The sequence below is a fragment of the Pipra filicauda genome, unplaced genomic scaffold, assembly GCF_003945595.2.
Source record: "Pipra filicauda isolate LSUMZ 115617 unplaced genomic scaffold, ASM394559v2 scaffold55_size4083901_pilon, whole genome shotgun sequence".
NCBI classification, from domain to species: Eukaryota; Metazoa; Chordata; class Aves; order Passeriformes; family Pipridae; genus Pipra; species Pipra filicauda.
In genome coordinates, this window is record NW_024104709.1 from 1,763,667 (window position 1) to 1,786,280 (window position 22,614).

At 44.5% G+C, this 22,614-nt stretch overlaps 2 protein-coding genes across 7 annotated transcripts in view; one reads left to right on the forward strand and one right to left on the reverse strand.

Annotated features, from left to right (window-relative positions):
- The first annotated feature begins 681 nt into the window (after window positions 1–681).
- LOC114003975 (T-cell activation Rho GTPase-activating protein-like) overlaps window positions 682–22,614 on the forward strand; it is an 84,159-nt gene continuing 62,226 nt past the window's right edge. For 2 of the 3 annotated variants that reach the window (XM_027751439.2, XM_039387395.1), the window contains exons 1-2: window positions 682–957; window positions 8,725–8,856. The gene's annotated coding sequence lies outside the window, so the exon portion shown is untranslated. The remainder of the gene's footprint in view (window positions 958–8,724; window positions 8,857–22,614) is intronic. The other variant, XM_039387396.1, reaches the window with a different exon arrangement.
- LOC114003999 (T cell activation RhoGTPase activating protein) overlaps window positions 10,980–22,614 on the reverse strand; it is a 48,819-nt gene continuing 37,184 nt past the window's right edge. For 2 of the 4 annotated variants that reach the window (XM_027751511.2, XM_039387393.1), the window contains exons 3-12: window positions 18,359–18,400; window positions 17,840–17,924; window positions 17,679–17,732; window positions 17,024–17,090; window positions 15,393–15,565; window positions 14,450–14,611; window positions 13,905–14,014; window positions 13,150–13,345; window positions 12,694–12,811; window positions 10,980–12,488 (exon numbers count right to left, since the gene is read on the reverse strand). In XM_027751511.2, coding sequence (XP_027607312.1) covers window positions 11,311–12,488; window positions 12,694–12,811; window positions 13,150–13,345; window positions 13,905–14,014; window positions 14,450–14,611; window positions 15,393–15,565; window positions 17,024–17,090; window positions 17,679–17,732; window positions 17,840–17,924; window positions 18,359–18,400 — 2,185 coding nt within the window. In that variant the 3' untranslated portion in view covers window positions 10,980–11,310. Of the gene's footprint in view, window positions 12,489–12,693; window positions 12,812–13,149; window positions 13,346–13,904; window positions 14,015–14,449; window positions 14,612–15,392; window positions 15,566–17,023; window positions 17,091–17,678; window positions 17,733–17,839; window positions 17,925–18,358; window positions 18,968–22,614 lie in introns of those variants that run through there. The other 2 variants (XM_027751512.2, XM_039387392.1) reach the window with 2 other exon arrangements.

Consider the following 22,614-nt stretch of genomic DNA (forward strand, 5'->3'; position numbering starts at 1 on the left):
ACAGCGCCGGCTGCAGCACCGCACACCGCCCGGAGCGGCTCCGACCGGCCGCAGTGGGCAGCTCCCCCCGAGACACGGGAAGACGGGCTCCCCGGGAAGGGCGGCGAGGGAGCCGGGATGAGGGGAAAGGCGCGGGGGCAGCGGCACTCACGGCTCGGCGGCGTCGGGCGGCGCTCGGTACTTGGGGCGGGCGAGCAGGGAGCGGGGCTGGCTGCTGTAGCTGTAGGGCAGCGCGGGGGCCACCGTCAGCTCCGACGGTCGGGCGGGCAGCATGGTGGGCTCTGTCCGGCAGCCGTCGGGCGGTGCGGGGCGGTGCGGGGCGATGGAGTGCCGCTCGGATCGGGGCGGGGCGGGGCGGGCCGCGAGGGAGCTGTAACGGCGTCCGTCTCCTGGGCAACGCGCGGAGCATGCGCGGGGCAGGCGGCGGCGGGGCCGTTCGTAGATCCACAGAACGGCTTGGGTTGGAAGGGACTTTAAAGATGGTCCAGTTCCATCCCCCCGCCATGGGCAGGGACACCTTCCACTAGACCAGGTTGCTCAGAGCCCCATCCAGCTTAGCCTTGAACACTTCCAGGGCTGGGGCATGTACAGCTTCTCTGGGCAACCTGTTCCAGTGCCTCACCACCCTCGCAGCAAGCCATTTCTTCCTAATAGCTAACCTAAACCTACTCTCTTTCAGTTTGAAGCCATTCCCCCTTGCCCCGTCACTACATGCCCTTGTAAAAAGCCCCTCTCCAGCTGTCCCTGCAGGAACTGGAAGGCCGCAATTAAGTCACCCTTTGCTGTGCGCGGGTGTGGCTCCGGCGGGCGCCGGTTCGTGCCGTCCCCTCTCACGGGCGTGTTCCTGCCAGGAAGAACCAAACCCTCAGGAGGGTTAAGGAGGACGTGCCGGCCCACCGGGCACTGGGAAAGCACCACCGTAACCCATAAAGGGCCCCAGCGCTGCGGGGTAATGAGGTAATGAGGGAGTTGAACCGCGAGGTGTCACCGTCGTCCTGGTGTCGCTGGGCAAGCTCCTCAGGGACTCTGAGCTTTCCAGGGAAACCGGCGGTGACTTAACTTGATCTGCAGTGGCATTGGGGTGCAAAGATTGGCTGGGGGGGTCGCGAAAACCTGTTGGATGGCGTACTGGTGGCTTAGGTACTGATGTCGTAAAAGTACCGGCTCGAACAGCTGCACTCCAAATTTTGTGTTTTCCACACAAGTAGGGGATTTGGATACTGTAAAGGTGTTGTATGATGGGAGATAGGAGTGTGAGGTGCGTCCTCATATGCCGTCCCATCCATGGTGAGCTGCACTCCTTGTCAGGGCAAATCATGAGGACGTATTTTCAGATTATGTGAAAATTTTCCTTTAAGAGAAACATAAAAGCAATGAAGGGTTACTGATAAAGTGATAGCCTTCTTTTTTAACCTTTGTGGTTAGTGATATGCCTTGATCGCTTTAGCACGATAGAGTATATAAAACAGCCCATGACTTTTGTTTCTGAAACCTTTGGTTTAAATGTAATTCACGTGTGCAATTCTGTTTATTTCATCTCAGTTATGTTAGTGCTGCAGATGTCTGTGTTCTACCACAGCCCTGAGTAGACAGTCACAAACAAGAGAATTACAAATAGCAGAGTGTACTTCATAGGGGGCCTGGAAAGCATGAAAAAAGCTGTAGAACAGGAGAAACTTTTTAAAAAAACAAGTTAAAATCTCTACCCTAAACAAAAAAAACAACCCTACCAAAAAAAGCCAAGTGTGGGAGGCAAAGGAAAAGAAGGAATGTTTCTGTAATTCATTAATGGGCAGCTTGAAGAGTCAATATAGGAATGGGAGTTGTGTTGACTAGACTCTTGTTAGCTGGGTGGTAGGACAGAAGGATATCGGCCTGCAGGAGTACTGTTCAAGTATCACTGGGGTAAGAGGGGAGAGCAGTCCTTCAGGATTTGTTTGTGTCTGGGCAAGCAAAGTTAATGATAAGCATCTCAGCTGAGCCAAGTCAGAGAACTGTGGCCCTTGAATTTGGCCAGAACCAATGCAACCCTTTGATTTTGGAGACCTGACTCATATTTCCTTGAGTTTGGCTGTACAGCTAACTATACTGCTTTTAGACTGGGGACTTGAAATCCCGGTAGACCTTTCCAGGATTGTTAGGGATTTGGTGTTTCTATTCAAATGCAAAACAGCTTCAGCATAGCCTTAAAAAACATCCGTCTATACAGATCCGATAAGGAATGGAACGTGCTTGCTGAACAAACCAAGAAATTTGGCTGGAATGGACTGGGTAGGGAGACAATGCGAAGAGGGCCCGTAACCAGGAGGAGGAAGGACCAGTGGAGCAAGGATTCCTGCGGTGCTGACTGTTACCTATTGCCCACAAGTCTTGTGATGATGAAGGTGTTGCATCACAAGTTCATGTTGTTAAGCTGGCCCCAGCCTGGTACCTCACCTTTTGGGTGAATTTCTAATCCACCTAATAAGTGCACTGGTTGAATGGCAGCAACTCTCCTCCTCGCATCTGTGAAACACTGCTAACTCCTCAGTTACCAGTCTAGTGCAAAAGCATTGTATCGTTTCGGAGGGACGAAGGTCTCTGACTTGCAGGTTAGCAGAGCTTTATAAGTGACAAAGCCTCATCTCTTCTCTCTTGCCCCCTTTTATGTTGTTTTTTTCCTAAAAATACCTAGTGAGCTTATTTTTTTATATGTTTGTTTTCATGAGAATTTCCTGGCATTGTACCATGCCTTATGGCATGCCTTTGGCTTTCTTTTTTTGGATATGAAACAAGTTTAGTCACAGTAAAGCAAATGTGAAGTTGTCACTGTGTAGTAACAGAAGATGTGCATCCACTATTTCCTGCAGCACTTGGAATGGATTCTGTAACTAATGAATGACACCTTGAAATACGATATAAGGAGTCTACAGCGCTAAGCCTGGGTCTTCCTAGGGCACTAGCTTGGATGTTGCTAGCTTGGGAGACCTGGTACCACAGTGCGTTGCACAGTATGATGCTGAGCAGACTTGCTGTGTCCAGTTTTCAACATCTTAACTTTCTGCAACATTGCTTAATTAAGAAAGGAAGGAGGTTTATGGATACAGACAATGCTTAGATGTCAAGGAAGGACATGGAGGGGCATAATGCCTTCTCAGAACATTGTCTTCTCTTTGGAGGAGAACCATGGTTGCTTTTAAAAATATTGGAATGCTTTCATGATGTAATATTGTGTAATTACATGACATTTGGGTTAGATTTGATTCCCCATGATCCTGAGAGGGAATTTTAAGCTGCAGTTCTTACCCCTTTGGGCCTGCACATTAAGAAATGGATCTCCCACTTTGGAAGTAACTCTACTGGAGGTGAAAATGCCATGGCTTTTGAGAAGATATCAAAGAATCACAGAGCAGTTTAGACTGAAAGGGACTCTAGAGGTCTCTAGTGTAGCCTCCTTGCCTAAGTTGGTACAAATGCAAAGATAGATCAGATTGGTCAGGGCCTTCTCCTGCCAGGTTTTGAAAATCTCCAGGGATGGAGATACACAGAGTAGCCTTGAAAATCCCAGAAAGCATCAAGCTGCTGTTAATCAATGCTCTGAGATGTCTGACAGAAATACAAAGACCACAGTACTAACATGGAGAGCCATCAGTGTAACTGCAAAGATGAAAGAATTACAGAGCCCAAGAGAGGTGCATATATACTATTTGCCCTGACGCGGTTGGAAAACAATTAGTAGAAGTGCCCTGAAACCTGCGTTTAACTTGCTGCAGTGATGTGACCAAAGAAAATCAGCAATCCTGTGTCAGTATTGTATCACTGGTGTCTGCCAGCCCGCAGATGGTGTCTTTGCTGCTGTTCGTAAGCGCTGGGCTCAGTGCATCTGAGATAAACAGATGCTGCCTACGTATAGGCCTGGGCCTAATAGTGAGATACTTAGGTTTAAAAAATACAATGTGCCAGCCTGAGAGTTTTGACAGAGGAGAGACACAGAAGGAAAAATAAATACCAGAGCTAAACCTGAGTCTTACTGGTGACATCAGTATTTTTTAAGATTTGTTAATCTTCATATGTAATTGTGAATAGAAAAAGATGCAGATCCTATCACTCATATCTTCAACCCAAAATTATTAAGCCTCCTTTTCTCTGTAGAAGCACAGCTTCCTCTTAACCCCAGTTCTAAGTTTTTGTGTTGGGCAGGACTGGGAGGTTCGGTTTTGAAGACCTTAATTTCTCTGGCACTAGTTAAAAACTAGATTTTATTATTTATGGTTTCCAGACAAAATTTACAGTCCTGCTTCCCTCTACCACTTCACCTCTGAGTCTCAGCAACATTTTCCCTAGGTTCCCTTCCCTCCATGTTCCCCACAAGCTTTGTTTTGCAGCGGGACAAAGCTTCTTGTGGGGCTTGTATTCTTGCCCTATGCCACCATGGGACTTCCGAGACAGTAACTAGAAAGAATTATTGAGGGGTGGAGCAATGCACACTTAATTTGAAATTATCATACATTACGCTCTCAAATAGAAAATAAATTGTTGGTGACCTTCCTATATAAGCTCAAATAGACTGTGTGCTGCTATACCTCTCCAGCCCCTTCTTACCTCTCCCTGTCTTGAACAGGTTTCTCCCACTGTCTTTTTTTGCCCTAGGAAGATCTGCCTTATTTTCCATCTCCATGTATTGAGGGCAGTTGTTCAACTGCACTAAACTTGCAGAGTAAAAAACAAGACTCATCTGCTTCTGTTGCCCCTTCACGGTAGTCCTGGTGTTTTTCCATCTTGATACAAATTGCCCTTTATCACATTTCTGGGAGATAGAGCAGTAAAGTATTTGCTTTATTGGAGATAAACTGCACAGTCCAAAAACTGCACTGGGCAGGAGGCCTTTTGGAAAAAGCAGACCCTGATGTTGAGCGTGTTGAACTACAAGTCTCTGGTCTTCATCTCAAGATCATCCTCCCTTGATCACCTATGGAGAACTGGTGGCTGCTCTGCTCTTTCACACACCCAAAGACTTCTCAAATGCCATGTCTTCTGGTGTTTGTAGCTTTTAAGGTGGGTGTGCATCTCTGTATTGTATCATGTAACTTTGTGTACTCCTCAGAGTACAGTACTCTGTGAAGTTCTTGCATGATACTGTGGTTACTATGTCACCTAGCCGCCAGTTGTGCTGAAGAAGTCTGGTTGGTGAATTGCAGGCACAGTTGCACAGGTGCACTTGCTGTGTGAAGTCACAGCTTTATTATGGAGAAAAAATTGCAAGACCCAAGACTGTGCAGCAAGCATGCAGAAAACCAGAAAAATCTGCAATCTGTATGATAAGAGCATCTTCTCTAATCATCTGTCTTGGAATCTGCCTGGATTTGGCCTTAATTTTTTTTTTTTAAATATGGTTTTATGATTTTCGGCATGACCTGTGGGATATTGAAGGTGCGGGGTTTGAATTTGGACTGTAGCATCTGTTGAGGAAGTTGGTAGGAGGTTTGTGGGTTGTAGGAAGGAAGAGTGTCAAGCAGCCGTTGGATCAGTTCTGTAAATAGACTGTTGGCTAAAGAGCATGTTTTGTTTAGAAAGTGTGAAACCCTTCATAGAAACCTTTTCATATTATTACCTTGCAGAGGAAGCAGAGCTCAACAGAGTCAACTATGTTTGGAATTTATGAACAATTTGTTCAAACTTATATAATGACACCTCAGGTTAGAAACAGAAAATAATCTATGGTTTCCTCTCCCATTGCAGAAGAACATGTAGAATTTGGAATGGGCTTCACTCAGAGGTGAAATTTAAATTAATGTGTTTATCACTGCGAATGGAAAAGACTGATTTAAAACAATAAAAGTGATGTATTTATAGAAAAATGTTATTAGATATTTAGCATTTCTGAGTAACAGAGAAGCAGAAAAAGCCATTGTTCACCTAGCATCCACAGAGACTTGCAGGCAGCTATGGATATGATAGTCAGCTGACAATATGAGGACTATATCACTTCTCCAACAGTGGTTGCCCTTTTCCCATGGATCTTTCTCTCTGTCATTGTCAGACTTTTTAAATAAAAATTGCTCCATCTTCAGAATTTTTAGCCTTCAGAAGCTCCTCTGAAGTTTTTACTCTCTTCTGATGGCACAGGTGATAAGGACTGACTGCTAACAAAATTCAGAGAAAAATGTAACCAGAGCGCTTAACCAAGATGGGTTTCCTTTTCCTGTAGTTAGAAATTGTCCTCGTGGAAACATGATAGCCACACTGACTCATGCAAGCAGAGTAGCAGCACATTTTTATTTGTTCAGAGCTCGCCCCTGTGACAGCCAAATGCTGCAATCTCTTGGCCTTGCTGTGGTACAAAATGCTGTTCTCCAGCTTAAGAGACCTGCCTGTTGCGATGGAAAGTTGCAGTTGTCAAGTGCAGTTTATGAACGAAGAATGAGTCAACCTGGGAATAAGCAGTGCTGGTGTGGTGCTGCAACAAACCACCTGGTCTCCAGTGATTTATCAGCACCAAAACCAGAGCAGGCAGTAAAGAAATAAGAGCTCCTATTCCCAGACTAAAAATAACACAGATGGGATTTTTGTCAGCTGCGATACTTCTTCCTGTTGAAATTGGAGACATTTGATAGCAATATTATAAGAGGGAACATTATGGTAAAAATCGTCTGTGTGAAACTCTGTACAATATGTAACTGAGTTATGAGGCAGTAATTTTACTATTAGCTTTTAACATTAAAGTATATATACTCCAAGCAGTATCCCAAAGCCATATATTTTGTCACTAGTGCTACAGGAAAATAGAGATCCAGTTCCAAGCAAAAGGCTGAAGAGACACAATCCCATTATAAAAAACCTCCCAAGTTCTTGGCTTTATATTAAGTGTTGGAATTGTGGACCACAGTCACATTCTAGACAGTGGTTCAATCCCAAAAAGAACAGACTTCTGGGTAACCCATGCCAAATACAAAGTGTGGACAGTTATGCTCCAAGCTACTAGTTAGTATAAAGTTGGTGTGATTGTGTTAGTTATATACTTTTACAATGGGTTCATACCAGCAATCTGTGTTGCCTGGGGTACCCAGGAAGCAATCATGGGAGGAAAATACAGAAGAAAGATTTTATGTTGAGTAGCGATTCTGTTCTGTGACTATGTCCAGTGAAGGGCTTTCTTGGGTTATGCTGTAGCAGTTATCACAGGAAGTGACCATGGTAGTATCATGGTGGTAGCATTTCCATCATTGCTAAGTGACCAGAAGTTGTTCTTCCTGAGGTGTGAAGGATTCATCGTCTCTTTAGTTTTCACAGTTCTCAGAAACAACTGCCCTTCAGATAACAGCTTTGAGAAGAGGTCAGACAGGTGAGAAAGCTTCTTCCCCAAGACCTTGCTTGTAGAGGCAGAAAATAATCAGTGTACTGACAATGCAAGTTCCAGAGAACAGGAGCATATTACCAGAAATAATCCCTTACATCATAGCTTGTGAATTGCTTTGGTGAGGCACAGAGAAAATGGCTTATTTTTACTTATTATTTCACCTTAACCTAGCTCCAAATCTCCTTCCATCATAGCTGAGAGTCCGTATTTCCATACAACAAGAGATGTGCAGACCCCTTGCTGAAATCTCGTAAATTCAAGGGCCTCTGTCCATGGAAGTTTCATCCTGAGGTTTTCCATAGTTACAGCTGTGAATTAAGGCCATCACTGGGCTCTACGAATTCTGTATTTTTTTTTCTTGTAGCTTACAGAGATTTTCCTGCTCTTATTCCGATTCTCTGCATTTGCAGAGACTAAAAAGGGGGGGGAGGGGGCATGGGGACAATATGTGTGAAATTGAGGCTAGATGAGTGTTGATGGAGCTTATTGCAATAACAACCAGTGCAGATATGAGAGAAAAACATGGAAGAATTGGAAAAGGAAAACTGAAACTGGCTGACTGAGAGAAGTAGGTCTAGGGATGGAGAGGACATAAATGAAATTGAGACTTTGACAGCAAGTCCATAGGGATAGATTGGGTTTTGTTCAATTAAAAGAGACATAACTGGATGAGATGAGGAATGCAGGCAATGAAATTGAGAGGCAATGAAAATGAGGCAGAGGTGAGGAGTCAGGAGTGGAGAAAATAAAGGTCTGAGTCAGGGTTGTCTGTGATGGCATGGAACAGAATGCCAGAATTAAGATTTTCTCCTTTGCTGCACAACCTTGGTTCCTCCCCAGAGCAGGTGCATCCTGTGGGGAAGAACAGAGTGCATCATGTGATTGAAAACAACAGCCGGATGCAAACACAAGGAACTGAATTCAAGCTGCACCAACAGTCTTAATTCCAGCATTGCCTTACAAGACAATGGCTTGGATTTTCTGCTTTAATATTGCTTTCTTCCTTTTTCTAGTCCTATATGCTTTGTATGTTTAGAGTGTCTTCATGAAATTAGAAAATTGGGTGTGTGAAGCAAGTGATGCAATAGTGATGATGGGGTAACCTGTGGAGAATGGGAGGCTTATTGCCATCATTCAATTTTTGTGCCAAAATCTTTTGTTTGATCTTTCTGCCTGACAAGTTAAAGGCAGCTTTGGCAAAAGCAATTGTAAAACAGATAACTCACTCGCTGGATATAGCAGTTAAAGTGCCTTACTCTTGGAGGCCAGGATAGCTGGGCTGGATCTTAGAATGTGATTGGACTGGTAGCACGATGAAACTATTTTCTGAACCAAAGGCAGATGAATAAGTGCTAAAGCAAAGCTCTCTACTTTCTGTGTCATCCTAGGCCTTTGAGGTCTCTTACATGCTTATATAGAAGAGAAATCACTTCTGTGGAGAAACATGACGTGAAAATAATGCTGACTAAACAGCCATGTCTGAAGGGGTGAAGGAAGTCAAGTTACCCATCAAAAAGGAGGTAAATCTCTTTTGAGGTCCTTTTACATTCAGATTTTGTTTAATTATGGTGTTTCCTGGACTGAAGAAATGCAAGAGCAGGGTGAGGGTGACTGAACCACTCTTTCATTCAACTCCTTCACCTTACCCCTTTTTTGTTAGTTATGTGTAGAGCTCCTCTCTCTTCCTTTTTCTGCGTTGACTGAAATGCCTTACAGGAAGTTCCAAACGGTCTTTCTTATTCAGGAGCTGGAAGATTTAGACTCATCTATATTGAATATTTAAGCCCAGGTAAGCTTTCTTAGTGTGATTGTCCTATCTGCCTTAGGACACCTTGAACCTAAAGAGAGACTTTCCTCATCTCTGGTGAAGTGACCATACTTATTCACCCTGGATTTTCTGCTGGTTAGAGGGCAGGAATCTTGAGATCCTTATTCTTGTCACACTCAAAAAGAATGAGTCACTTACCAAAGAAGTAGCTGTATTATTTAGCTGTATTATTGTTTGAGTATATTTTGAGGTTTGTGTTTTCTGTTCTGTGGCTTCTGAGCCTTTCCTCTGCACGTGGATTATCTCTTCACGCTTGTTCTGCCACAAGGGCAAGACGCTTTTGTTTTTTACAAAAGAAAACTGTAATTCCCACTTGACACAGGGCAAAATGTAGAGAGCACAAATAAAAATACATGGAATTCCATCTGAATGCAAGGAGACACTTTTTCACTGTGAGGGTGGTCAAACACAGGAATAGGTTGCCCAGATATGTTGCAGAGCCTCCATCTGTGGAAATATTAAAAAACTGTCTGGACATGGTCCTGAGCAATCTGTTCTAGCTGGCCCTGCTTGAGCAGGGAGCTTGGACAGGACAACCACCTATTCTGGACCACCAGGACCACCTGGCCTCACCTATTCTGTCATTCTGTGATCCAGGAGTTGCAGATTCCAGAAAATGGTAAAGGCCTTTAGTAGCTTGCAGCCAAGCCCTCTCATTCAGCTTGCTTGGAAGCAGAGTGCCACTGTTTAGGGGGCTGAGTGAAGTGGCATTTTCCTCTAGTTGCAGCCTACCAGTATGATCCATCTCATATCACTTCTGTCAGATCAGGCACTCTCCTTCCCTTTTCTCTGTGTCCTGTGAACACCTACACTTGGAAAACATTCCTGAGAAGCTGGTGTGCTGCTTTCTAATTGGCTCCACTTTTGGAACAGCATCACCTCTTCGCAGCTTCCTCTCCACCTCACTGAAAACTGCTGTTACATGGCAGTATAACTAGTTTTCCTGACAGAGGGATTCGTTCCCAAAATGTAGCCTGCGGCCTCTTACAACAACAGCAGTGATACTGCTAGTCATTTACTTAGCTTCCATCAACTTAGCTATGCCATGTCATTCAAGCAGACCTGCAGTGCCTGTAGAATAGTATAAAAGTAGGTACCATATGTGTAGGGCCTAGATGTTTCAAAAACAATGGACAGTTTAGCATTCATGCAGAAAAGTGTTTTATTGTAGTGAAGTTACACAGGACAAAAAAAGTCTCTCTGCTTCCTGATTCAAGACTCTGCTGAGCCATAAAAACACATTGCACTTCCAGTCATATTTACAAGATTATAAGGACATCACCTAGTATTTTGGAATTTGTCTTTTTTTTTTTTTTTTTTTTTTTTTTTTTTTTTTTTTTTTTTTTTAATGAGCTTGAACTATCTAAAGCTGAAATCCAGAATATTTCCCTACAGGAGTTTTTGGTTTAATTTTTTTTGTCCTCCTTCTTTCTTTCTTTCTTTCTTTCTTCCTTTCTTTTCTTAGCCTATCCAGTTTATTTAAACTAAAACCACTTCAGACCACATGAGGGTTACTTGACACATTGTCATAATGACCTCGTAGGGTTTTGGTACCTCTAACCCCAGGCTTGGTAGACAACACTAATGCTGGTTAGTGCTCAGATCATTTTCATCACCAGCAAGCAGGAAGACAGAATGGCAGCAGGTACAGGAGGTTTATGGAAAAGTACTGAAGTGTCCTTGATGACAGAACAGGTCTTCCCCCTTTAGGATAACTGCCAACCCAATTCTTAATGTAGAAAATCAGCAAAGCATTGCATCACTTGGCACATACATAACAAATGGTACAGTCTGTGACCATACAGAACACAAAAAGAAGGTGAGACAGGTTTTGGACCTGCCAACCTTTTAATTGTCCTTTCAGGATACAAATACAACATGGTTTATCATCTACTAACTAGTTTTCCCACACAACAGGTTATGTACAACACACTCGCTTACATTTTTACATAATGATATACAAGTCTTCACCACCACCACCTCTTGTGGTGAAAGAACATAACATGTCAAGCTGACAGACACTTCAGGAAGAAAAAGTTCATGCAGACCTAGCTTATTCTTAGTCTCTTGAAAGTAAAATCTTACAAAGGATGAGAAGATATCTATTTTTACAGTATGTACAGTGCAAAGAGGAAGGATAGGCTTTTTACACGTATGATTCCTTAGCATACTGGATCTGGTCTGCCTCAAAAACTGGCTGGCTGCACCTCCGAGCAATGTACTCAAGTTTGTTCTTTTGACAGGATTCAGACATGGCTCTCAATCGGTAGAGTCCTGGGGTCACAGGTAAATTCACACGGGAGTTTACTCCCACAGTGACACTGAAGGTTTCAGTTTCCACATCAGAATCCTTCGTTGCAGAAACTCTGGCACTGGGTAGATCCCTTAGAGCCATATATGCTGTATCCTGTGCACTGTTGCTGCATGGATGAGGCAGCGGAGCATCCTGGTTTGACACCGCTAATCTCATAGTTTGAACCGTGAGATTGTGGGAGGGAACTTTAGTGGCCAGAGAGTTTTTAACAGCCTCTTCATAAGAGGGTGGTCTTCCAGGATTCCTCTGGTCTACCTCTCTGAACACTTCATCAACCGACCTGAAACGGGGCCTTTGCTGATACTCCACAGGCAATGGTTTGTCATCATTAGGACTGTTCTCCTGGACAATTCTGCAGCAGAACTGATCTTCTTTCTTTGTGAAACTGTCTCTCTGAAAAAAAATGTTTTTTCCAGGCCCCCAACTCTGGGTTTTTATTAGTGTTTTCCTGTGGTTTGCAAAAGAGAATGACATGGAATGTTTTTTGATCTCTCTGATAGGTGTACTGCAGTCTTCAGTGGCCTTGGTGGAAAAGGACTGGGGCCTATTTAAAAAGGTTTTTTTGGGACTAGAGGGTGAAACTACTGGGGAGCTGGTGAAGACTGAGCCATCAGAGCTCTCCAGGGAGCAACTGGAGGATGTTTTGGGTAGAGAGTCAGTTGATAAATGTGAAGGTAAGACTGCAAGCCGTTTCTCCAGTGCCTCCAACCCCAGCTGTTTCTGGGGAACTGGAAAATTGTCCTCACTTTTATTTAGCTTCTGTTTCCTTATTGTGCTATCAAGGCAATTCTGGAAGGACAAGTCTGACTCTGAGTACCTCCTATCCATCATGCTGATGTCATTTCTGAAATTAGTCAGTGAAGAGGCAGAGATGTGTGTTGGATGTCTTCTGCTCACAGTAGCATTCCTCCCTTTGTGCTGCTCCATCTCAGAGGTACAGGGGCTGCCTTCAGCTTCGGGATCTGGGCTGTCATAGGCAGAGTCATTCTGACGAGCAGCACATAGCTGTTCTGTAGGGAGAAAGCAGGCATTAGTTTTCACTAACAGGCTGAGGATGAAAGAGAACTATACAGAAAAAAATCCTGCAGAAGAGCACTGCAACAGAGTCTTGAACCCTCTACAAACATCTGTGTTTCCACAGATATATTCACATATCAAATTAAAGAATTCAGCCCAGCAGCCCCAGTCTGTGACATCCCCAGTCCATTCTCATACCTGTGGAGCTGTCTGTGTGCTCTGGTGACTCCTCAGCTGAGGCACAGACAGGGAAAGCAGTGTCCTCCTCAAATATTTCTGAGCAGTTGTTTATGAGGAACTCCACCAACACTGTCACCTGCACACAGAAAAAGTTCATTTCAGTCAAAAGGGAGGAACAGCTTTGGCCTCGCTGCCCAGAGGACCCATGGGTGACAGTGCTCACTGTGTGCCTCTTGCCCTCTGCATGCAAAGTATCCAGGAACTGTGCTGGGACTTAGGGGACTGTGGGGCAGCTGCTGCTTTTGCTCAGAGGAGGCAAAATGAGGGGCAGTCTGGCCCATCAAATCGCAGGCTGAGGGCCACCCTTGATATCCAGGGGTGCTGTTCTGTTGAGCTTTTGCAATGGCAGTGGGATCCCTATGGATGGTTCTGAGCTGCCCCAAAGGGAGTGGCTGCTTGGTCAGTTCAACATACCTTGTCATTCATCTCCTTCTGTACTTCCAGTGGGAGTGTGCTGTCCATCTCTGGGCTCAGCATATTTGGGCCAACACAGATGGCCAGGTTGCTGGAGTCCATCCTGTTGGTCTCAGCATTTTGGCTGATGTGGCGGAGCAGAGAGAGCAAGTGCTTGAGCAAGACGAGGTTTGGTTTAGGCAGCTTGTCAGCCACCCTGCATGAACAGAAACAAAATGTGACATTGATTGATGGTGCAGTGGCTTCTGCTTCTCTATTTGAGCAAATCTCAATTAAACTCAGACAGACAACCTTCCTTTAGAAAGAGTCATGTGAGCGTTTTATTCACTGCTTAGGAGAAGTATCATTCATAAATCCCCAACCACAGCTGAGCATGTGGTTAAGTACAAAATTTTTAATTATGAGGTCTTGACTGAAGGGCAGCATTGCAGCAGCCCATGTTCTTGAGTAGACTTTACTGTCAGAAGATGTGAAAGGTTCACGTCAGTGCCTGTCCCACAGCACCATGACTGTTATCTGAGACACTGCAGCCTCTGCCCTATTCCTAAGCTGGTTATTTCATAAAGCAATCTCAAAAAAGTTCAGGAAATGCTGCTGCTGGAGCCCTCTAAACCAAGCCCCATGGAGCAATAGCAAGCTGATATAAATGATAGGCTTTTAAATGAGACTCTTAATTCTGAAAGACATCGTTGGCCTCTACCAGCCGCTCCATCATATTGGTTCTGGTTGCAAAACTTCCTGGTTGAAAAACTTACTCTTTCAATCCTTCAATTTTTTCCTGCTTGCTTGGCTTCTCCAGAGCTTGCATCCACTTCTCATAGAGGTCAGCTGACAGGAGCTTGGAGGGAATATTTCGGAGAAAGTCCTGCAAGGCCAAGAAATTTATATGAAGCTTTGACACTATCTCTGAGGACAGAGGGAGCATTACTGTCACATGGGCTCTCTGAGAGGCAGGTTGACTTGAGCAGTACAATACACAAGTGCACTTGCACTTGTGTGGTAACAGGAACCAGCTTTCAGCTGCTCTTTGTTCACCCAAAAATCTCACTATTCCTCCCTGGGAGGATGCTGAGGAGGAGGACAAAGTGAGTTTCCTCTGGGCATGCAGGAAATCAGCAGCACAAGTAGGTCTGAAAATCAGGTGGAAAAGGAAAATTCCAAACTTTCCTAAGCCTGAAACATTTAGTCTGGCTTTGTTCTGGCTTTAGTTTGGAGTCCCACCTAGGTCAGCTCTGGGCACTAGAGTGGGTCTGTGCAGATTAGCAATGTCCTCCCACCGATGTAGCTCACAGTTGCTCACCTTCAAAACCACTGCCAGTAGGTGCACAGATTTGCTTTTCAAATCCACGTTGCCGCCTTTGTTGAGGTCCTCCTTCAGTTCTTTTCGTGCTTTCTCATTGGCAGCTTTTCTGAATATCCCTTCAGAGAAAGGTCCTTTCATATACAATATAGCTAGGAGATCCTTCAGGGAAAAAAATCAAACAGAAATGAGAGAACAGTTACTTGGGTGCAGGAAGGTCCTTTAGCAGGACGTTTCTTTAGAAACAGAAGAAAAATTGTCCAGATGTACATTGTGCTCTGATTAGTTCAGTATCTAGTTCCTGCTCCAAGTAGATTACATAGGCAAGAGCCTGATTTTCCCGCAGTCCACCCTCTGTTTGAACTGGTGAATTCCACTAACTTCAGTAGAGTCATCCTTGCTTCCTTCCATAATGAAATAAAGAGATGGCTTAAGTCTTAGTTCAAATCCCTTCCCTCACAAGCCAGGCAAATATTGCTTGTAAGAGACCAATGCCTGTTATTGGGAGAGCCAATTCAGTGGCAGAACTGCTACAAGACCGTTTTTATCCAGAAGACAGTGTTTAGGTATTTGTTGGTGGCAGTCCATAGCTGTACACTTTTTTCAGGGAAATACAGAAATCCTTGGAAGTTTATGCTGCTGAAAGATTTATTTAAATTACTGCTGTAGAATCACAGAAGTTTATACTAAGGAGCAGATCTTCATCTCCTATTCCTGGTCCTGGTTTGTCTCCGAGTTACTTCCAGTGAAATCTGAGTGGGCTCAGCAAAACCCCTAGACCTGACCCTTTGTACATCTGGGATGGGCCCCGAGCTTATCAGGAGTGGGTGTGGAACGGAAACACCAAAATCACTCATTTCCTGGGTGCTGCAGCACAAATACTGGTGATCCTGCCTCCCAATGAAGTCAGAGTTATGATAACTGTATCCCCATACTTCCTTACCTGGACTGGCTGGGGCAGTGTGTCATCTTCTCCACAGATAAATGCCAGAGGCTGGCCAAACAGAGTGATTTTGGCACCCAAGTCTAGCTGCCCTGGGGAATTTCCATTGGTAAAGCTTCGTCTTAGAGTAAATGATTGCGATATCAACTTCTTTCTTTTCTTTGTTCCATCTGCTGCAAGCAAAAGGAAAGCAAAAAATGGATTAAAAAAACCAAACCCTGACAGAGCACTATATGGTCTTTCATCTGTGTGTAGTGCAGAGATGAAACAACTCAAACTAAATGGGGAGAAGCTTAAAGGCAACTAAGTGGTTACTAGGGAAACAACTACCTAAACTGTAAAACTGTGGCCATCCCTCTAAGGCCACCACCTTTCCGGTTTTGGGTTGGGTGTTTTTTTCATTCTCGTCACTGTTTCTTCTTAGAGAGTGGGAACATACAAGGCACAGAAATAGCATTTATAGAGATTTTTGATATTGCAGTGGCTTCTGTGATAACTTTGAGGCAGATATGCCACTTGGGCAGCTGGCAATGACAACAATTTTCACTACATGGTCTGACTGTGACCCAGCCATAGGGCAAGAGTGGAAATAGGGGCTCCTGCTTTTTGGCCTCTTTTACAGCCTGAAATAAAAAGACGTTGCTCTACCTCTGCCAGCTTTGGAGCCAGCTCTAACAACAGTGTCCTTCTAGAGCTAGTCCTTGCCCCCTGCCAGCCTGCCAGTGGAAGGTGATACTTGCTCCAGAGGATGGGAGCATCACAGTAGTGCCTCACTGGCTTCAGGGTCAGAAATCTCTTAGCATGGGTTTTGCATCTGCTTCATTAAGAGGAGGGCACAATAAGAATTTAGAGATGGTAGTTGTATTGCGGTAGAGTGTGCCTTTTTTTCCCTTTTGGAAACAGTGAGAGAAAGATCCTTTTGATGGAAAGTTTTCTAAAAGATTTGCCTTCTGCAAATTTCCAATGATGTGCCTTCTACTCCAAAATGACATTGTCTTATGCAGATGAGAAATTCTCAGGACCTGTCTTTGTGGCTTAGCACAAGTAGGGAGGGGTTAAAAACTATGAGAAAGTCACTTAACATTATAGTGTCATATAAAACGTTAGCTTCTGATACTTCTGAAAGCTGATCTGATATGATGGTGTGCTCCAAATCTGACCCTGCCCTGCTAATGGTCTCCTCTGGGTTGTTTACAGGTTGCTGAGGTTTTGCATGGTGAGAAAAAACAAGTGCTGTTGCTGCTGCCAGGAGGGTTTATTTGCTCTGGTGAGCAACAGCTGGTAGCAGTACTCTACTTGCTTCCAGTGCCACACCTCAGTGGGGATGCTCGAGTGAGAAAGAAACACATTAATTCCCATCGCTGCCAGGGAACACACTGAAACAGCTCTAAGGACCAGGGGACAGGGATACAAGACCTCTGGCACTCAGCACTGTCACCTCTGCCACTGAGCATAAGGCAAAGAAGTAATCTGCAAGCAAGTGGCACTCCAGGGCTTAAGCCCTCTCTTGGATGTGGGCTATGGATTACTCTCAGGGAGGGGAAGTGGGCAGTTTTGGGTAGTTTTGCACAAGTGCTGGCTTGCAAGCATTATATAAGAAGGCAGTTCTTCAGTTTGTTTTTAAAACTCACCAGCTGAGAGGCAAAGTCTGTCTTCAGCATCTGCTGGGACCAACGGGGGACATTGCTTGGCATCAGCCTGCAAAAAGCATGTTAGGGTTAACAGACCTGCCACCAGTAGCAAGGGGCACCGGCAAATTGCTGAAGCTCCTCATAAATCTGCGGGAGGCTCCAGAGAATAACCAGAGCAAGCCCAACACCTGCTGAAGAGGTGCCTCAGTCCAGGATTGACAATGCTTCACTGCCAAATAGAGGGGTCTGAGGTAAAACCTGCAGCAGCCACCCCAGTCATGCCCGGCAGGTCACAACTCTGTGCTCTTTCAGGTTGCGCGTTTGATCCAGAGAAGCAACAGCTGGACACAGCCTGCTCTTTTGTGTTCTCCCCTGGCACTGGAAATTTCCTCCCAAACTCCTCCAGGGAGCCTTGATGGCTTTGAAGACTGAAAGATTCCTGAGCAAAGCTCCTCAGGAGCCAAGGGAATGCACTGACTGCCCCCAGCGATGCTCAGCTCCTGCTCAGTGCTGCACGGAGCTGCCTTTGAAGAGCTCTGCCCGCTCGTGGTTGAGGGTAGGCAGCCGCCAGCTCTTAGAGGGGCCACCCCCACTTTGCTAAGATATCTCACACCAGTACCCAAGAAAGAGCCGGGAAAATGTAGGGGCTGCTTACCTCTGACTGGCACTCAATCAGACTCTCCATGTTCCCAGCATTTAGTGTCTTTGACTAGGCAAGAAAACAAAGACACTGTGAGTAATTGAATGGTATGGTTTAGAAATCAGAGCTTTTCAAAATCACTCTGTTGACAGAGCTGAAACAATTAAGACACTCACAGTATTACAGCTGCTAAACACTTTCATTAGGAGTTTGACTGGGGGAGCTCTGGACACTCTGGTTTCCTTCAATCTTTTTGTTTGCCTGTTTATTGAACAGAGAATGGACAAAGAAAGAGCTTTGTAAAACTGCACCCTTCTTGTCTTTCTCCCCTGAAAGCCAATCTAGCATGTATGATCCTGAACCAGCAAGATCTCCCACACAGTTAAACCATAAAGCCCTTCTCTGGAAGGATGCTCAGCCCTGCTGCCCTAGCTGCCTCTTGATTAAAACAAAATAAAAGCAGCTTTCCATTTTTAATTCATGCAAAAAAGGAGCAAATGGTGACAGCTACATATGGTCCTTAATCTGCAAACACGAGGCTAAGAGACATGGTCAGCTCTACCCACGAGCTACACTTAGCAGTGGGCACACCTCTCCCACGTCTGTATTTTTGTACAGCTCTGTACAGCTGCATCTGAAGCCCCTCTGCTGACTTCATCCACAGTGCCACAGATTTTATCTCAGTCAGTACTTACCCAAGGAGTGAGTCCAGCCAGAGCTCCTTTACCTCCCGTGAACTGCAGAGGAAAGGAGAAACAGCATCACTTCCCACTGCTGCTAATCCTTTGGACGGAGGCAGGCAACTAAACAGTCTATACCACGTGTGCTGCCTTATATATGCAGAAGGGGTAGGTGGAAATTCACAGACAGGAAGAAGCATCATTGGGCAGGACAGAGACGCTACAAAATTTCTGGCTTCCTCTTTCCTTTTAGAGGAGCTACCATTTTTTTCCTTAAAGAAAAAAAAATGCAGCTCTGGTAGCTGTTATGGGTGGAAAAGATGAGACACTCACCAGGTAAAGGTTCCAACTCTCATCACCAGCTAGAGGTAGGATGTGCAGAGGGGGCTGCAGTGTGGGCAGGTTCTCCTTACCGTCAAAGAGCAGTGGGTACAGTCATTCCTTTGACTGCTCAGAGACATTAGATTTGGCAGTTCAAAGCAGCACCACCAAGTCAAGTTACACTAAATTAAAGTCATAGAGGAGTGGAATAGACAAGATTCGGGGAAATGTTTTTGTATATTTTTCTAAAAGCTAATGGCAACAGTTTACTGTCTGCAAGATGTAGAAACAGACTTTGCCAGTGCTAAGTAGTTCTTCACAATCTAAGCACTGGACTTCTATAGAAGAAGTGGCACTATGTAATAATTTAGTAATGTATGACAATATGTAATATAAAGTGTTGCTTAAAATATGTCTTATTAAGAACTATGTGTCCACGTATTAAACTTTAATTCAGCTGAAGAGAGAAAAATATCCAGGAAAGATCTCTCTGCTCTCCCTGTAGTTTTTCAGGATCTGTTGCTAACTGCCCCCAGCCTGGGCACATCAGGAATATAGTACTCGCTCTACCAGGCTATTATGAAAATTCATCAATGTTTGATGTTAAATGCATGATATTAGTTCTTTTGATTTATTGACCAAGGCAAATTACAAACCTCTTCTGGGTGCCAGTCTTTTAAACTTGTGAAAAAGAGGAGTTAAAGCTGAGTCAAATGGTAGGGAATTCTTCAGCAGTGGATTTGGGTGTAAAGCCCACTTGTGAAACTGGTTTTTCTGCTGCTTCCCCCATGGATGCTCCATTTCACATGTGCAGAGGGTGGGGCTGGGTCTTAACACAGTTCTTTGCAGATGCACGTAATGGCTACATCCGCTGCTGAATTTACCCTGAAAGCCTTTCTTTGCTTAACCACATCAGACCTGGCCTGTGTAGTACTGACCCTGTCTCATGCAAAACACAAAGGTGATCTCAGCTTGACTCTGGCAGAAATCCAAAGTGCAAAATTTACTTTTGCTTAGATAGAGATGTGTCCAGAAGGGCAAAAGGAGAGCCACTCTGCTTTTTTTTTTTTTTTTTTAGGGAGGGGAGTTACTGTAGAAGACCTTTCAAGTCCTCCTGAGGTCTATCATTTCCATGCTTCTGTAGAGACAGTGGTCTGTAGACTGGAAACTTAGTAGAATCTCAATCAATTACTCTGCAGCCCTGTGCATTTACCACTGATCTTTTACTCACTGCTGATTTTTTTGTTAATTATCTGTCTCATGATATCTGTCATTTCCCTACTAAATTCCATGGGCTGATGCATGTGGTTGCAGAAATACTGTCATCCTGCATCACTTTCTTCTGAGAATTTCTTATGAGGCTGCTTGGCAGCTGCAGCACTGCTGCTGCTATTCCCAGCGGGATTCCTGGGACAAGGAGCATCTGTTTTTCACTACATCTGTTAAATGTATATCCAAATATACCTGTCTGTTAAGTATCTCAGAGGCTTAAGGGACCTATGGACTTCAGTTCTGCCTTGCCCTCAATTCCAGCACTGTACACAGATGTATTTCTGACCTCAGTCTGTTGCATGACTAAGACACAGGGTTTGATCTGGAAAATGTGTGACTTGTGAAGAAAATGTGAGTTTAATGGGTGGTGATTAGGCAGGCCAGAAGCTTAAATTACAGTTAGGCCACAGCTGTACACAGGGCATAATGCTTTGAGTTTCCCAGGAAAAGATACAGTAATGGGTGGTGTGTTGATAGCACATCACCAGACTGTGCATTGGCACACACTGCTGTTTCTTTATCAAATTAGTTCTAATCCATTAACAATTGTGGGGATATAATGGCCATTGTATGTGGAAGATATGTGTGTATAGGTCCACCCATATGGAAAACAATTTGATTTTTTTTACCCTTCTACTAGCATTCTTTTTTTAATAGCTCTTTTATGGTATGTTTTACAAACACTTAATTTGTGCTAAAATTATTTTAAAGCAGCTTATTTTATTACAAACAAGCATCCCCCATGTGACTAGCAGGCATCCTAAAAAGCAATGGTTTGGTGAAGTAATTGTATGGCAACACAGAGGGAATCTTGACTGTTTTTCTGAAAAGCAGTAAGCAAGTATATGCTGGCTCCTACCAAGCACTGCAGAGCTGTGTGCAGGGTCCCAGGGTCAGAAGAGCTGCCCTCACACCTACCAGCCAGAGCAGCTTCACAGCTTCCTCCATCAGTGTGGAAAGGGTAAACACAGATGTAGCACCCAAAGCCAATCTCCACACTGCATATTAACAGAAAAGGCCTGTCCTATGGGGCTTTTACAAATGAAATTCCCTTACATGAACAGCTTCTCCAAGATCTTTACCACCCTCTACCAAAGCTCTGCTTTGCTTTGCACTTGAAATCTTTGCTGTGGTCTGATCCTCCCTCAGTTTGGTACAGATCTTACACCATGATGCTTCAGAGCAATATGTTTCTTGTCCCACAGCCACTGCCCTGGGCAAGCAGAATAGATGGCAGGTGGCTTGGGCACACCTGGAGCTGTTTGCAGGTTATGTATTACTCCCAATCCATCCCTGTCTAAGTGAATGCACTCTCCTTCAAAGACATGGGATGTTTACACAAAGATCAGGGCATGGCAGAGAGGGTGGACTTGCAAGGGTTTTGTAGGAACTCTGTAGAAGCCGTTGTAGAAGCTCTTTCTCTCCTGTATGTCAGGTTGCTTCCCTCAGTTCTGCTGAAGTGCTTTACATTCACTGGAGGGAAAGCAGGAACAGAGAGGTCCTGGAGAGCAGTCAACCCTGGATAGATTCAAACCTCTCTAGACTAGGTTTGCTCCTCAAGATGTGAAGGATTTTCCTTATAGAATCCAGGACATCAGTTTGATGCCTCTGCTTCCCCCTGGTCCCAGACAGCCCCTTTCTTCTGAGACCGTAGTTGATTTTGTGCTCCACTCCCAATCACTTTGCCCAACCAATTTTTGAAGAGAGGGCTTATATAGCACTTGCTGTCAACACAGACCAAATGGTGATTTTCCCCTTTGTGTGAGTTCCAGTCAAGCTAGGCATTTTCTCCTCTTACACTGTGGCTCAGTGAAGAGCAGCATCAGCTGGCATGAGAAAGGAATCAGTAGCTGACAGCAAACAAAGGAACAAAAGAATAAATCTACCGTGACTGGAGAGTGACTGTTTTCTTCCCTCCTCATCAAACCACAAATGGGAAAATCCCAGCCACAGCTCACTTTTATTTATTTCTATTACTCTTGCAAATGTTTGACACAGTAGCTTCTAGAAATGAAGGTTTGTGTGAATGAATCCTGAAACCCAGCTTTGCCATGTTGTACCAGCAAGGAGGCAGGAGTGTAGCTGTGAGAAGGGTACAGCAGGATGCGCCTGGAGCAGTGACTCTTTCAAGTCCATATAGAGCAGAAAGAGCCTTCAGCAGTGCCTCTCCATGTGAAAAAGGGATTGTATTCCAGTTTTGTCTTCATTGCCACAGCTGCAGTCTCCCCAGGGAACAAAAGGAACATTTACCAAAATAAGGAAAGCAATTATGCCCAAGTCAGAGGTTGTTGTGTTGGTTGTTTTTTTCAGAAAAGAAAGCTCTGTACAATCTGTCCATGGACTCCAGGAACAGGCTGGCAAGTGGGTTCCTGGTAACAGGTCACATTTATACATGCCTTCTGAAGGCAGCTCTGATTTCCTACCACTCACTCTCCAGAGTGTGTTATGGATTGCATAGGCACAGTTCAGGGTTTGATTACAGAAAAGAGGATGGACGGAGCTTTGATCAGACCAATCCCTACCTCCTACCTGTAACAGTTCAGAATGAGATCCATCAACCCAGATGGTGCTGAACTCCTGCAGGAGTCAGGTAGAACCTGGGCTCATACTAACCCTGCCTTTGGAAAGTGAAACTCACTGTCAGTTTGTCCCAGCTCTGTTCAGCTGACTTCTATCCT